Here is a 14808-nt window from a genome sequence, read left to right on the forward strand (position 1 = left end):
CCCTGCCTTTCGAAAGTTTTTGAAAGCCAAGTTAACAAACAGATCACCGACCATTTCGAATCCCACCGTACCTTCTCCGCTATGCAATCCGGTTTCCGAGCTGGTCATGGATGCACCTCAGCCACGCTCAAGGTCCTAAACAATATTATAACCGCGATCGATAATAGACAGTACTGTGCAACTGTCTTCATCGACCTGGCCAAGGCTTTCGACTCTGTCAACCACCACATTCTTATTGGCAGACTAAATAGCCTTGGTTTCTCAAATGACTGCCTCGCCAGGTTCACCAACTACTTCTCAGATAGAGTTCAATGTGTCAAATCGGAGGGCCTGTTGTCTGGACCTATGGCAGTCTCTATGGGGGTGCCACAGGGTTCAATTCTTGAGCCGACTCTTTTCTCTGTGTATATCAATGATATCGCTCTTGCTGCTGGTGACTCTCAGATCCACCTCTATGCAGACGACACCATTTTGTACACATCTGGCCCTTCATTGGACACTGTGTTAACAAACCTCCAAACGAGCTTCAATGCCATACAACACTCCTTCCGTAGCCTCCAACTGCTCTTAAACACTAGTAAAACTAAATGCATGCTCTTCAATCGAACACTGCTGGCACCTGCCCACCCGACTAGAATCACTACTCTCGACGGGTCTGACCTAGAGTATGTGGACAACTACAAATAGCTAGGTGTCTGGTTAGACTGTAAACTCTCCTTCCAGACTCACATTAAGCATCTCCAATCCAAAGTTAAATCTAGAATCGGCTTCCTATGTCACAGTTCCCTCAGCCAGAACCCAGAAGCAGACCAGGACAAGAAGAGTTGAACGAAAGTGAGGGTTTATTCAGATAACAAAAAGGTGCAGAATAATCCAGGGACAGAGCGGGCGGCGTGGTTGAGTAGTTGGGGGTGCAGTCTGGGTCCAGTGATGGCGTCGGCAGCCGCCCCACCATCAGGCAGAGGTGGGGTGAAGGTTCCGGACGGTGACTGCAGGTGGAACAAAAACGGAGGTAAGGACACAAAAAACTCAACAAAGTACAAAATAACAAAACTCACGCTAGAACGCTCAACTGATACACAGAACACCTACTGTTCATGGCTAACGATCCGGCAGGAACTGGATGTTGGGCCAGAGCCTAAGAAAGGTGCTGATTAGGCCCAGGTGTGCAGATTGCTAACAGGAATCAGTGCGGAAACCAGAGCGCTCCCGGAGCGTTCCCGAACTCTCGGGAAACCATGGCATTTCGACCAGACCCCGACTCAGACAGCCGGGATCGTTACAGTACCCCCCTCCGGCGAACGCCACCCGGGCGGACTCCCGGAGCGCCAGGATGGAGGCGGTAGAAGTCCCTGATGAGATCCGCATCTAGGACCTGTCGCCGCGGAATCCAACTCCTCTCCTCCGGACCATACCCTCCCAGTCCACGAGATACTGAAACCCCGGCCCCGCCGTCTGGCATCCATAATGCGGCGCACCGTGTAGGCAGGACCACCTCCGATCATCCGAGGAGGAGGAGGAGGAGGCGGAGGAGGCAACAGAGGACTGAGGAAGACAGGCTTGAGGCAGGAGACATGAAAAGTGGGATGGACTCTGAGCGTCCTCGGTAGTTTGAGTCGCACTGCCACTGGATTGATCACCTTCTCCACCACAAACGGACCAATAAACTTCGGTAACAACTTCCTAGACTCAGTCCGTAACGGAAGATCCCGTGTGGCCAACCAAACCCTATCTCCGGTGGTATAGGTGGGAGCGGGATCCGGCGACGATTCGCCTGGAGCTGATACGTCCGAACCTCTAAGGAGTGCCTTTCTGGCCCGATGCCAGGTCGGTGGCAACGCCGAATATGGGCCTGAACAGAAGGCACTGAGAGCTCCTTCTCCTGAGAAGGGAACAGGGAGGTTGGTAGCCATACAGGCACTGGAAGGAGACATCCCAGTCGGCCGAAGTAGGGAGAGTATTGTGGGCACATCTCAACCCAAGGCAACTGAGAGGCCCAGGAGGTGGGGTTGGAAGAGACCAGACAGCGTAGCGTGGATTCCATCTTCTGGTTGGCTCTCTCCGCTCTGACCATTGGATTTGGGGGTGAAAACCAGATGTGAGACTGACTGTAGCTCCAATGGCCAAACAGAAGGACTTCCAGACAGCAGAGAGGTAAACTGAGGGCCACGGTCGGAAAGCGATATCACTGGGCAAACCGTGGACCCTGAAAACCTCCTAACCCAGGATCTCCGGACGTCTCCGAGGCAGAGGGAAGCTTGGCAATAGGCACAAAGTGGGCGAACTTGCTGAATCTGTCCACGATAGTCAGAACGACCGTGTTCCCCCCTCAGAAGCGGGCAACCCCGTGACGAAGTCAGGGCCAGATGCGACCATGGACGCGGGGAATAGGAAGGGGATGAAGTAGTCCAGAGCTGGGTCGATTGGTACTCTTATTCTGGCACACACTGGACAGGCAGCAACAAAACCCCGAGTATCCCTCGGCCATGGCAGAGCCACCAAAAGCGTCTGCGAAGAAACGCCATCGTCCGAGCCACGCCGGGTGACAAGCCATCTTGCTGGCGTGGGACCATTTGAGACAGCAGGACGAACCGACTCAGGCACAAACAACCGACCGGGTGGACCGTTACCGGGACCGGCTGAGTCCGAAGGGCCGCCAGCACCTCCTCCTCAATCTTCCACATCACCGCTCCCACGACGCAGTTCCGGGGAGAATAGTCTCGGTCTTGGACCCACTCTCCTCCGTCTTGGAGAACATCCGGGACAAGGCGTCCGCCTTGCCGTTCTTAGATCCAGGTCGGAACGTCAGGGCAAACTTGAATCGTCCGAAAATAACGCCCACCTGGCCTGACGGGAGTTGAAGCGTGTAGCCGATTGCACGTAAGCAAGATTCTTGTGGTCCGTCCAGACAATAAACGGTTGCTCCGCCTCCAACCAGTGGTCGCCATCTCCTCCAAGGCAAGTTTCACCGCGAGAAGCTCCCGGTTACCCACATCGTAATTCCTCTCCAGGCGAAAGGAAGCGACGAGAGTAGTAGGCGCAGGGATGGAGTTTACTGTCCGTGGAGCACGCTACGACAGGATGGCCGCCAACTCCCACATCAGACGCGTCCACTTCAACGACGAACTGACGGGCCGTGGTCCGGTTGAGAGAGAACTCGGTGCGTTGGTGAATCGCCTCTTCAAATCCAGAAACGCTCGATCCGCCTCCGGATTCCGACGAAGGTCCTGATGCTGGAAGTCAAGGCAGTTAACGGAGCGGCCACACGGCTGTAATCCCCGGATGAATCTGCGGTAGAAATCCGTAAACCCCAAAAATCTCTGGAGCTGCAATCTCGTACCGGGCTGGGCCCATTCCAGAACCGCTCTAACCTTCTCCTGGTCCATCCTAACTCTCTCCCCTGGAGATGATGTACCCGAGAAAGGATGTCGGTGGGCGTGAAACTCGCACTTCTCGGCCTTCACAAACAGGCGATTCTCCAACAATCGCTGCAGAACCTGCCGGACATGCTGGACGTGGTCGGAAGGTTCCCTTCGAGAAGATCAGAATGTCATCCAGGTAAACAAACACAAAGAGACCGATCATATCTCTCAGGGCGTGTTCACCATACTCTGGAATACCGCTGGAGCATTGGTCAGTCAAACGGCATCACCTGATACTCGGTGACCCATCGGTGTATTGAAACCCGTCAACCACTCGTCCCCCTCTCTGATCCGGACCAGGTGATACGCATTGCGTGAGGTCTAGCTTGGTGAACACCGTAGCACCCTGTAAGGAGTCGAAGGCAGAACTCATCAAGGGCAGGGGATACTTGTTCTTGACCGTGATGCCATTCAACCCCGATAATCAATACACGGTCAAGAGAGCCATCCTTCTTACCCACAAAGAAGAATCCTGCCCCCAGGGGGTGATGACGAGGGACGAAACGAGACCAGCAGCTAGGGACTCCTTGATGTAGGTCTCCAACGCCTCACGTTCAGGTCGGGAGATACTGTATAACCTTCCCTTGGGGTAGACAGCTCCAGGGACCAGGTTGATGGCACAATCATATGGTCGGGTGGGGGGGGAGTGACAGAGCCTTCTGCTTACTGAAAACTTCCCCCAAATCGTGATATGTCTCGGGAACCAGGGACAAATCTGGGGGGTTTAGCCTCAATCACCTGACTGGGAACCCGAATGGGGGCAGGCAGTCTTGAGACAGTTAGCATGACAATCAAGGCTCCAACTTCGTTACCTTGCCCGTCACCCAATCGAACGTGGGATTGTGTTCCTTCAGCCAGGGGTATCCAAGGACCAGAGGAACATGGGAAGGCGGCAGAATGAAGAATGAAATCATCTCAGAATGATTCCCGACAACCGCATCTTAACCGGTTCAGTCCTCATCGTGATACGTGCCCAGACTACTGCCGTTCAGAGTGGTAGCTTCAATGGCTTCGGCAATTGCTCCTTGGAAAGCCCCAGCTGTTCCACCAACTCGGCATCTAGAAAGCTTCCACTCGGCACCTGAATCGATAAAAGCGTTAATCGCTAAGCTCTGATTCCTGTTCATAAGGGTAGCCTGGAAACGGGGGTCTGACAGAGGTATTGAGAGGTCGAAACTGGCTCGCTAAAAGTCCTCCCAACTTTGCGAGCCGCGCGAGTTTGGCGACCCGACTGGATCCTGAGAAGCTGATCGGTTGGACGGAACCCATTGCTTCTCCCTCCTTCGGCTCTCGGACTCGATTATCCACCCGAATAGACAAAGCTACCGAAGCTGTCCAGGTCACTAGGCTCGGATAGGAGATCAACTCATCCTTGAGCTGCTCCGACAGACCCTGGTAAAAGGCCGCTTGCAGAGACTCCTCGTTCCACCCATCTCACAGCCAACGTCTTGAACTCGATCACGAAGTCGGCCACGCTGCAGTTCCTTGGCGAAGCGAAAACAGGCGCCTAGCTGCGTCCCTCCCTCGGACGGAATGGTCGAAGAGCTTCCTCATCTCGGCCGTGAACCCTGGTATGAAGCCATGCAGGAATCCTGTCGTTCCCAAACGGCTGAAGCCCACTCCAGCGCTCGACCACGCAGCAACTCAATCACAAAGGCTATCCTAGCCTTGTCTGTGCATAAGAGTAGGGGCTGTAGATCGAACACTAGTCCACACTGCATAAGGAAGGACGGCATCTTAGCTCTCCCTCATACTTATCCGGCGTCGGAACCTTGGGCTCACGGATGGACACAGCTTCAGAAGCGGCAGGCGAGATGGGTGAAACCGGTAGTGGATCCTCCACCGGACACTTGCGTTGGTTCTGGACCTCCGTCAGACCGGTAGAAAGGTTCCGAACTGACAACGCGATCTCCTGTAGTACCGTGCTATGATGGCCCAACATCTTCTCCTGCTGGGTAATAGCATGGCGAACAGAGTCCAGGTCCGCTGGGTTCATAATTGGCCGGATCGTTCTGTCACAGTTCCCTCAGCCAGAACCCAGAAGCAGACCAGGACAAGAAGAGTTGAACGAAAGTGAGGGTTTATTCAGATAACAAAAAGGTGCAGAATAATCCAGGGACAGAGCGGGCGGCGTGGTTGAGTAGTTGGGGGTGCAGTCTGGGTCCAGTGATGGCTCGGCAGCCGCCGACCATCAGGCAGAGGTGGGGTGAAGGTTCCGGACGTGTGACTGCAGGTGGAACAAAAACGGAGGTAAGGACACAAAAACTCAACAAAGTACAAAATAACAAAACTCACGCTAGAACGCTCAACTGATACACAGAACACCCTACTGTTCATGGCTAACGATCCGGCAGGAACTGGATGTTGGGCCAGAGCCTAAGAAAGGTGCTGATTAGGCCCAGGTGTGCAGATTGCTAACAGGAATCAGGTGCGGAAACCAGAGCGCTCCCCGGAGCGTTCCCGAACCCTCGGGAAACTGGCGATTACGACCAGACCCCGACTCAGACAGCCGGGATCGTTACATCCTATTTCGCAACAAAGCCTCCTTCACTCATGCTGCCAAACATGCCCTCGTAAAACTAACTATCCTACCGATCCTTGACTTCGGCGATGTCATTTACAAAATAGCCTCCAACACTCTACTCAGCAAATTGGATGTAGTCTATCACAGTGCCATCCGTTTTGTCACCAAAGCCTCATATGCTACCCACCACTGTGACCTGTACGCTCTTGTTGGCTGGTCCTCACTACATATTCGTCGCCAAACCCACTGGCTCCAGGCCATCTATAAATCACTGCTAGGCAAATCTCTGCCTTATCATTGGTCACCATAGCAACACCCACCCGTAGTATGCGCTCCAGCAGGTATATCTCACTGGTCATCCCCAAAGCCAACACCTCCTTTGGCCGCCATTCCTTCCAGTTTTCTGCTGCCAATGACTGGAACGAACTGCAAAAATCTCTGAAGCTGGAGACTCTTATCTCCCTCACTAACTTTAAGCATCAGTTGTCAGAGCACCTTACCGATCACTGCACCTGTACACAGCCCTTCTGAAATTAGCCCACTCAACTACCTCATCCCCATATTGTTATTTATTTTTGAAGATATGAAGCCTGAAGCACACCTAAGAAAGACAGAGATGAGTGTCAAAGAAAAAAAGAGAAAATTAAATATACAACGCTGTATACAAAAGAAGCGACACTCCGACTGATGGCTGACATGGACAGACTAACTACATGCTGACTGAGAAAAAAAGAATCAGCAGGTATATCTCACTGGTCATCCCCAAAGCCAACACCTCCTTTGGCCGCCATTCCTTCCAGTTTTCTGCTGCCAATGACTGGAACGAACTGCAAAAATCTCTGAAGCTGGAGACTCTTATCTCCCTCACTAACTTTAAGCATCAGTTGTCAGAGCACCTTACCGATCACTGCACCTGTACACAGCCCTTCTGAAATTAGCCCACTCAACTACCCCATCCCCATATTGTTATTTATTTTTCTAATTTGCACCCCAGTATCTCTATTTGCACATCATCTCTTGCACATCTATCATTCCAGTGTTAATACTAATTGTAATTATTCTGCACTATGGCCTATTTATTGCCTTACCTCCATAACTTGCTACATTTGCACACACTGTATATATATTTTCTGTGGTATTTTTGACTTTATGTTTTGTTTTACCCCATATGTAACTCTGTGTTGTTGTTTTTATCGCACTGCTTTGCTTTATCTTGGCCAGGTCGCAGTTGTAAATGAGAACTTGTTCTCAACTGGCTTAGCTGGTTAAATAAAGGTTAAATAAAATAAAAAATAAACACAGATCTAGGATCTGATTGCCCATCCACAGAAGCGTTAACCATTAACGGCTACTATAACTCCCTGATCACTGAGTTAATAGATGCAGGTAGAAGTCGCCCCCTAACCTAACCACAGATCTAGGATCAGATTTCCTGGGCTTTTACTTTGAGGAAATAGATGTCAGATGCAAATTCAGTTCAGATGCATTTACCTGTTTTCTCTTTCCCTCTTTGTCCATTCTGTTGGTCTCTTTAGGATCGAGGAGGAGTTGGGGGATCAAGCTCGCTTTGCAGGCTATAACTTCAGAAACCCCACTGCCCTGTGAGACACACATCACCGTAAAATATATGCACAGAGCCACTAAGCTACATGAGATGCACAGTTACTCTGATTTTGAGACACAAAGACAGATGGACAGATAAAGAAATAAAGAGACCGACCAACCGACCGACAGACACAAACGTGCACATAGAGACACAAAAGTGTAGATATGAAGCCTGAAGCACACCTAAGAAAGACAGAGATGAGTGTCAATGAAAAAAAGAGAAAATTAAATATACAACGCTGTATACAAAAGAAGCGACACTCCGACTGATGGCTGACATGGACAGACTAACTACATGCTGACTGAGAAAAAAAGAATAAACATTGTATTGCAGTTGTTTGCTCTCATTCACCCATGATGACACAGACCTGCACTCTCCCTCCTACATCCCCCTCTCCTCTTTCCTTTCCTGGCTCTGCAGTCATCCCTCGTTCTTGTTGTTGTTTCTTGGTACTTCCACTCTCACTCCTGGTGTTGCTATGATTGCAGAAATTGGCCTGATGCTTGAAGTCCCTGTTTCCCCTTTGCCTACTTTCCTTTGTCAATAGAATTGCTGTGTTGAAAGACAGAACGCCTGTCATGAAAATAATATGTGAAATAAAATTAGGGTAATTTACAGTTTCAACCACACTGGCATTGTCACTTTATTTATTAATATCAGCTTACCCTCTCCTAATCTTAATGTCACACAAAAATGACCTTAGAGCAGCATATGGGGGCAATTTCTCCCTACATCATATATAGCCTACACACAAATGTAAATGACTGAAATGTTAAAACCTTTTCTGGTTCTACAACCAATGCACATCTTTGTGCTGTACTTGTAGTTCTCAATGTAAGGCACTGGATGCCACAGTATGCGCCCACTGTCCCACACAACTTTCCCATGCAGTACTCAAATAAAATACAGAACAAATGACAAACACTTGCTGTAACACTATTTTATGTTTGGCAAGTGAATTGATTATACCATATTGTTACCATTTGTAAACTATTTAGCTAGTGTAATGTTACTGTATCAGCTAACAATTATTACATACTTCAGGATTTTGGCAATGAAGCCCTTTATCTACTTCCTCAGAGTCAGATACACTGGTGGATACCTTTTGTATGTCTCTGCGTCCAGTATGAAGGAAGTTAGGCTGCATTTACACAGGCAGCTCAAATATATATATTTTTCCACTTATTGGTCTTTTGACCAATCACATCAGGTCCTTGTGATGGAAATGTTAAAGTTGGTGCTTTTCTATTCTATACATTTCTATGTTCCATTCATGTGATTTGCTATAAACCAATTTCTGTGTTCATGCTCTGTGTTCATGCAAGTGACTGACTGAACAAATCCTCACTATCAGTAGCTGCAATTTGGCAGTATGCCCAGACCTTGTTTTGAGAACGAAAGATATCTCAGTTTCAAGGTCTCAGCTTAGAGAGAAGAAACCTTGTGAAGTATTGGTCGGTCACATGAATGAAACAAAATGGTAATGATGTATTTATTATGCTAAATCATGCAAATATAACTTGTCTGTGTATAGCCGTATATAAGACAACTGCTGGGACGGCCTCACTATGGTGCATTGAGTTGGTTGGAACTTCTCCAGCGCGCTGACAATAAAGGATGATTAATTTAAGATTATCTTCGAGTGTCCCTGTGTAAGAATTGGATGATTGATTCTGCCAGCGAAGCTTTCCAATTGGGTTCTGCAAGGAAAACCGGTGGCACATTTTATGAAGCGTGAGGGAAATTCCTGTCTGACCAAAAGAGGACGAGGACCCGCCCAGACCAGACCGTTACTTTGAGCTTCCCAGGAGGAGACACATAATCTGCGAACAATTGAGGGACGGCAACTGATTTCAGTAAGTCAATTTAAATGAATTTGTATAAAAATGTAATAAAAATTATAAAACCAATGAAAAGAAACATAAAGATGTAGAAGGAGGGTACCACTAGCCTACAAAATAATATGAGGTGTTTTTGAATACAGGGTGTTATTTACATATATGGGAAGCGACAAGACTACAGAGCCTATAGAGACCATAACATTTATGACTATATAAGTTATTGATACTATGGATGCTGAGGACTGTAGATGATGAGGGACTATAGATGCTGTAGGGACCATAGATGCTATAACTATAGGGACTATGGATGCTCAGGGACTACAGATGCTCAGGGACCATGGATACTGTAGAGACTATAGAGGAACCGTTGAAGATACAAATGACGTGGAAGAAGGCTAGAGCTAGGGCAAGTAACGGTATCATGCCCCGCTGACAGCTGTCTGTAGGCATTTATTAGAGACGTCTACGTGGTCTGCAGCCACTGGTAGAGAACAGCATAAGGTGCACTCTGTGCTATTTTATATGTATAGTGAAGATACATATGGTGCATAGCAAGTAACGACAAGAGAATCGTTGACGATGCACATGGGGTAATGAGGGAGATTACCGAGTGTGTTTGGGAATAGTACTAATTGAATGTGGATGTGAAAGCTGTGTGATTGTGAGATATGACATATTAAGCTGAATGAAAATTGGATAACGAGCTGATTGATTGAAATTTGGATATTAAGATAATAAGATTGATTGGAATTTGGAAATTATTACTATTAAGATTGAAGTTTGTATGCACTCACTAACTGTAAGTCGCTCTGGATAAGAGCGTCTGCTAAATGACTAAAATGTAAAATGTAAATGTAAATTTGGCTGATTGAAATTTGGAGAATAAATGGATTGAAATTATTACTTTTAAGATTGATTGAGAAATGTAGCTATAAATTACTGAGTGAATGAGAGCTGTCAGGGGACTAGCTCCGGTGTGAAAGAGGATTACTGAGTGCATGAAAGAATGGATACCCCAACCAGTTCTGTGTGAGCTGAGTTTTTAGATCTATAACGTTATCTAGGGGTTCTGTCCACCACCGCCCATCGATCTACAGGTAGTGAGCACTGACAGGAGAAGCCATTGAAAGATATGTTTACCTCTCGGGCTGCTGCGCTGTGATTGTTGCTGCGGTGTGGAGGTGAAAATCTAAAGCTTTATAATGTTATAAAGGGATTCTGTATGGAGATATGAAAAGAGAAAGTACTATTTCCAAATATGCTGTTAAATAGAACACTAGTGAAAATGTAAACCCCTGTATGAATAGAACACTGGTGTAGAGAAGGAATTTGTGATGTAGCAGAAATGTATAATGGGTTACTAGAGATAAAGTAACATAATATTTATATAATGGGTTACTAGGGATCTGATGAAGTAACATCTACCCATACGTAGATGTACATAAGTGGTGTAAAAGGTATTCTGTTCAGAGTGGTCGCTTTATGGATCATTTGATGAAAATTAGGTTAAAGCAAGGTTCGGGACTTGATTTGCCCCTAACCAATAAAACTATACACGCTTATGAGATTTCCTCCACCCTGATAATACATTTTGAAATAAGCCCATACCCTGTAAAATAGAACCAATGATTTTCTGTATTCACCTACTCAACCGTTTAGCGTGCTAGGTAGAGACTTATTATGGACAGAGCATGCCATCTACAGGGGAATACATATTGATTGAGTTAATACATATTGATCCCTCCAAAGCATTACATATAAATCTTAAAATAATAGTAATTTAATAAATGTTGAAGCAGAAATTGAATATCCAACAGAGATTGGTAATAAAAATATAGAGTAACTTTTTGAAGGTATACTAAAATACAAACAATGTCTTCCAAAATGGAGAAAGTTATCATGTTTTTTTGTTTTGTTTTAAACCTTGAAATAGAGGGAAAAGCAGAATGTTGTTTGAGAGTGATCCGTGTGTTTAAGCAGTAGTGATTGAGGTCTTCCTATATGGAAGGAAGTCCAAGTTGAGGGAAACAGATATGGAGACTAGTGAAAGTAACAAGGTGAATGGTAATTGGCTTTCAGATAGCAATCCAATAATGCAACATTTTAGTAATTTGAAGAAGTAAGACAGAGGGATTGAGCATTGCGACTTAAATTAGAGGCCGCTCACTTTTCAAGGCCTGGTCCACTGCTCTCGTGTTTAAGCCATCTGGTGTTTGGGTTAAGAGATAAGCTTCCTGTGGAACAATAGATAGCCGCCAGTACACACTGAACTCAAACAGGCTGTAAGAGAGACAGTGGGAAATTTGGGACAGAGAATAATTAAATAAGACACGTTCTTGACAATGTATTTATCAATTCTATAGTTTGGGTAGCACCAGGGATTTAAGAGGGGCTCTGGGATTGTTTACTATAGAAGGTGCCTAATTCAGCTTTAAGGAACACCATATCATCTGATGTGTCTGAAGTATAAATGTGTCTGAAGTATAATTCTGTATACGCATGGGTTTATTAAGACTCCCTGCCCAAGATGCAGTAAACTCGATTATGTTTTATTTTATTTTAATTTATTTTTTACATGTTTAGCAATTATTCTGTATCTCTCCCTTTGAAAGGCTTCCTGAGGCAGGTGCCTTAGGAGAGCAGTTAAAAGTACCCGTATCCAGCTGTTAAGGGACCTCCCAAATTGAGCAGGCCTGGCCATTTTGTTTGTGTTTACCCTACAATCTTTACACTATACACACGCCAGCACCTACACACAACCCACCTGTTAATGAATATTTGTTAGTGGTTAATACTCTGTTTGATGTAGAGGTGTGAGGTCTTTTTATTTGTTGTTTTAGTGGGTTTTTCACAGGTTAGAAAGGATGCTGTACACAAATGAAATGTTTTGAAGTTTCTATTGTCAGAGTTTTGGTTGCACACATGTACATTCTCCTGATAAGAAATGTACTGAAAAACCCAATGTAAACCTGGTACAGGTTACAAATGTTTGAAATGTCTTTAAATAATGTCTGAGGTACATGGGAAGAAAAGGGAAAGAGATACTCACTTAATGGGGTTGAATGACCTCTGACCTCTGTTCTGACTTTATGGTGAGGCCTGATCACCCTTACTAGAGAGCCTAGAGACATTGGGTGAGATTTAAATGGACTATGTAAACACTAATTAATAGAAGAAGTTTATCAATAGTCCAATGTGTGATTCCGACCACGAGAAGGACAGAGAGAGAGCGCTGCCCCTGCCTCAATTCTATTTTACCATTACCTTATAGGATACAATTATTTCCTTATGGAGTTATCAAGAGTGGTAATTCTAATCTGATTTGTTATTCTAATTTGTTTATTTTTGATTTAACAGGCAGTGTTGTTGTTGTTTTTTGGACCCGTTAATCACAATGTGAGTAATGTGTCCAAAGTGGGAATTACCAGTCCCCTGGGGCCCTTTGGTAATAAATAGATTTTCTGCAAATAGATTTTCTTCACATGCCTGCCTGTAAAAGGAACAAATATATGTTGGTAATGGTTGACAGTTACTCCAAATGGATTGAAGTTTTCCACACCTCTAGTTCTATATGAATTAGTATTGCTGTTGTTGTGTTGTTTGTTTGTTTTTGTCTTGCTTCAATAACAAATCTCACCAGATTGGGTCTGCTGGATGGATGGGATTTCTCCCTAAGGATTAGCCCTCTAACTCCCTGACCTGTAACTCTGCAGTGAGATCGCCAATATCAAAGGGATAAGCCAATTTGGAGAAAATAATTGTTTCAACTGTGTGTTGTTATTCTCTTTGACATTTGTTTTAGAAATCTGTATTAAGAATATTGGTAGTAGTAATAATTTGTCATAGAGTAAATAATTTGTCTGGATTTCCTGAAACAGGAATGCCCTAAACTAAACTGTTGTTCTGGTCTGTTATGGCGAAGGTGACCACAGATGGTATCTAGATGCATGGAAGGGTTATAATTTGACCAAGAACAGTGTGAACCTCAACACCCCCTCTAACCGGCTGAAGAATGGCGAAAATGGCGTTTAGTATGGTCCTTCACCACTTCTAACGTGAGACCTGAGTCCGAGCCAGCAACCTGTACACAGTATCCAGTTGAAGCTATCAACGGCCTTTTCTCTCATGTTTTTTCTCTCAGAGTGCGACATGGGTCCACGTGGAGTGAGCATGGAGAGAGATCCCATCCAAACTTACTGGTGTACTGGTAGGAAAAGGGACAAAGACATAATGGACTGTAAAGGACAGTGGCGGCTCAGGTGAGAGACATTATCAAGGGCCATCCACTTTGAACACGTGCCATTAGGAGGACGAACTGAAACACTATCTGAAGAAGAACATGAACAAACGCCAGATGGATGTGCCGGGACGGAGGGGGGTAGTCAACCGTGCCCGTAATTGATTTAGGCTTATACAAAATTGTTTATTTGGGGTATCGGGTTGATTGTGGAGGTCTGCAGACTGCGAAATGTATAGTAACCAATCTGTCAATACCACAAGTGATGAGAAAGGTTAATGCTAGAAATGATGAGATGAATATACTGTATGACAATGTAAATGTACATTCTTCCAGTATCCATGTGTGCTAAGTTGAGGGTCTTAAATTAAAGTGATAGAACCAACGTGAAGCACTAAGGACTGTCATTCTAAATTTGGGTTGGATAATTTATCAATAGTTATAATTCTGATTTGGAAAGGCGAGGCTTCTATGCCCCTAAATTGTGAGGAGAGCCACTAGATTGTAACTTGGGCTAACCTTGCCCCAATCTCATTCTTATCAAGGTTGATGCGAAACTGTTATAACATGTGTTCTCTCTCTCTTCCCTGTGACATGTTATTAACATGCTGTAAGGTGATCTGTACCTCTCTGGCTGATAACATGATAGCTGCTGAAATATTTTCTGCTCCTCCAGAGGATGGTGAAACTAATGAGCTGCCAACTGGATGAGCTCCCATTTCCCCCTGTAGATACGGACGATGAGTAATGATTGAAGGTTGTTTTCGTTTAACAAGTTGAGGGTAATGTCATCTGAACCCTTAACCTGTTTACATTATGTGGAACACTGAGATGATGAGCCAGCACCAACCTTTTGAAGGTCTTAGCAGAATTGTTAAACAACAGGGTTTTACACTTTGACTAAGTTGATGTCCCACGGACAGTTAGTGAAAAACATAGGTCAATCCAACCCGATTGTGATATGGAAACAGTGGTTAACATTGAGAGATTTATTCACCTCTGAATCTACAGATCCCTTGTGTATGTGTGTGTATTTTTGATACTCACTCCCATTAGTAGAAGTATAACCTTTATTATGATTATAGTATTACCATACTAATTGGATTGTACAACCCAGGATGAAGGGTTTGAAATGAAGTGTCTGGGTTTTTCCCTTACATTAATAGGAGTAAATAATA

General features: G+C 45.5%; 1 protein-coding gene across 2 annotated transcripts in view; it reads left to right on the forward strand.

The window, feature by feature from the left end:
- LOC121586430 (gamma-enolase) overlaps positions 1–8176 on the forward strand; it is a 30305-nt gene extending 22129 nt beyond the window's left edge. For both annotated transcript variants that reach the window (XM_041903102.2, XM_041903103.2), the window contains one exon: positions 7482–8176. In XM_041903102.2, coding sequence (XP_041759036.1) covers positions 7482–7551 — 70 coding nt within the window. In that variant the 3' untranslated portion in view covers positions 7552–8176. The remainder of the gene's footprint in view (positions 1–7481) is intronic.
- The last annotated feature ends 6632 nt before the right edge of the window (positions 8177–14808 follow it).

This window comes from Coregonus clupeaformis, chromosome 17 (genome assembly GCF_020615455.1).
Source record: "Coregonus clupeaformis isolate EN_2021a chromosome 17, ASM2061545v1, whole genome shotgun sequence".
NCBI lineage: Eukaryota > Metazoa > Chordata > Actinopteri > Salmoniformes > Salmonidae > Coregonus > Coregonus clupeaformis.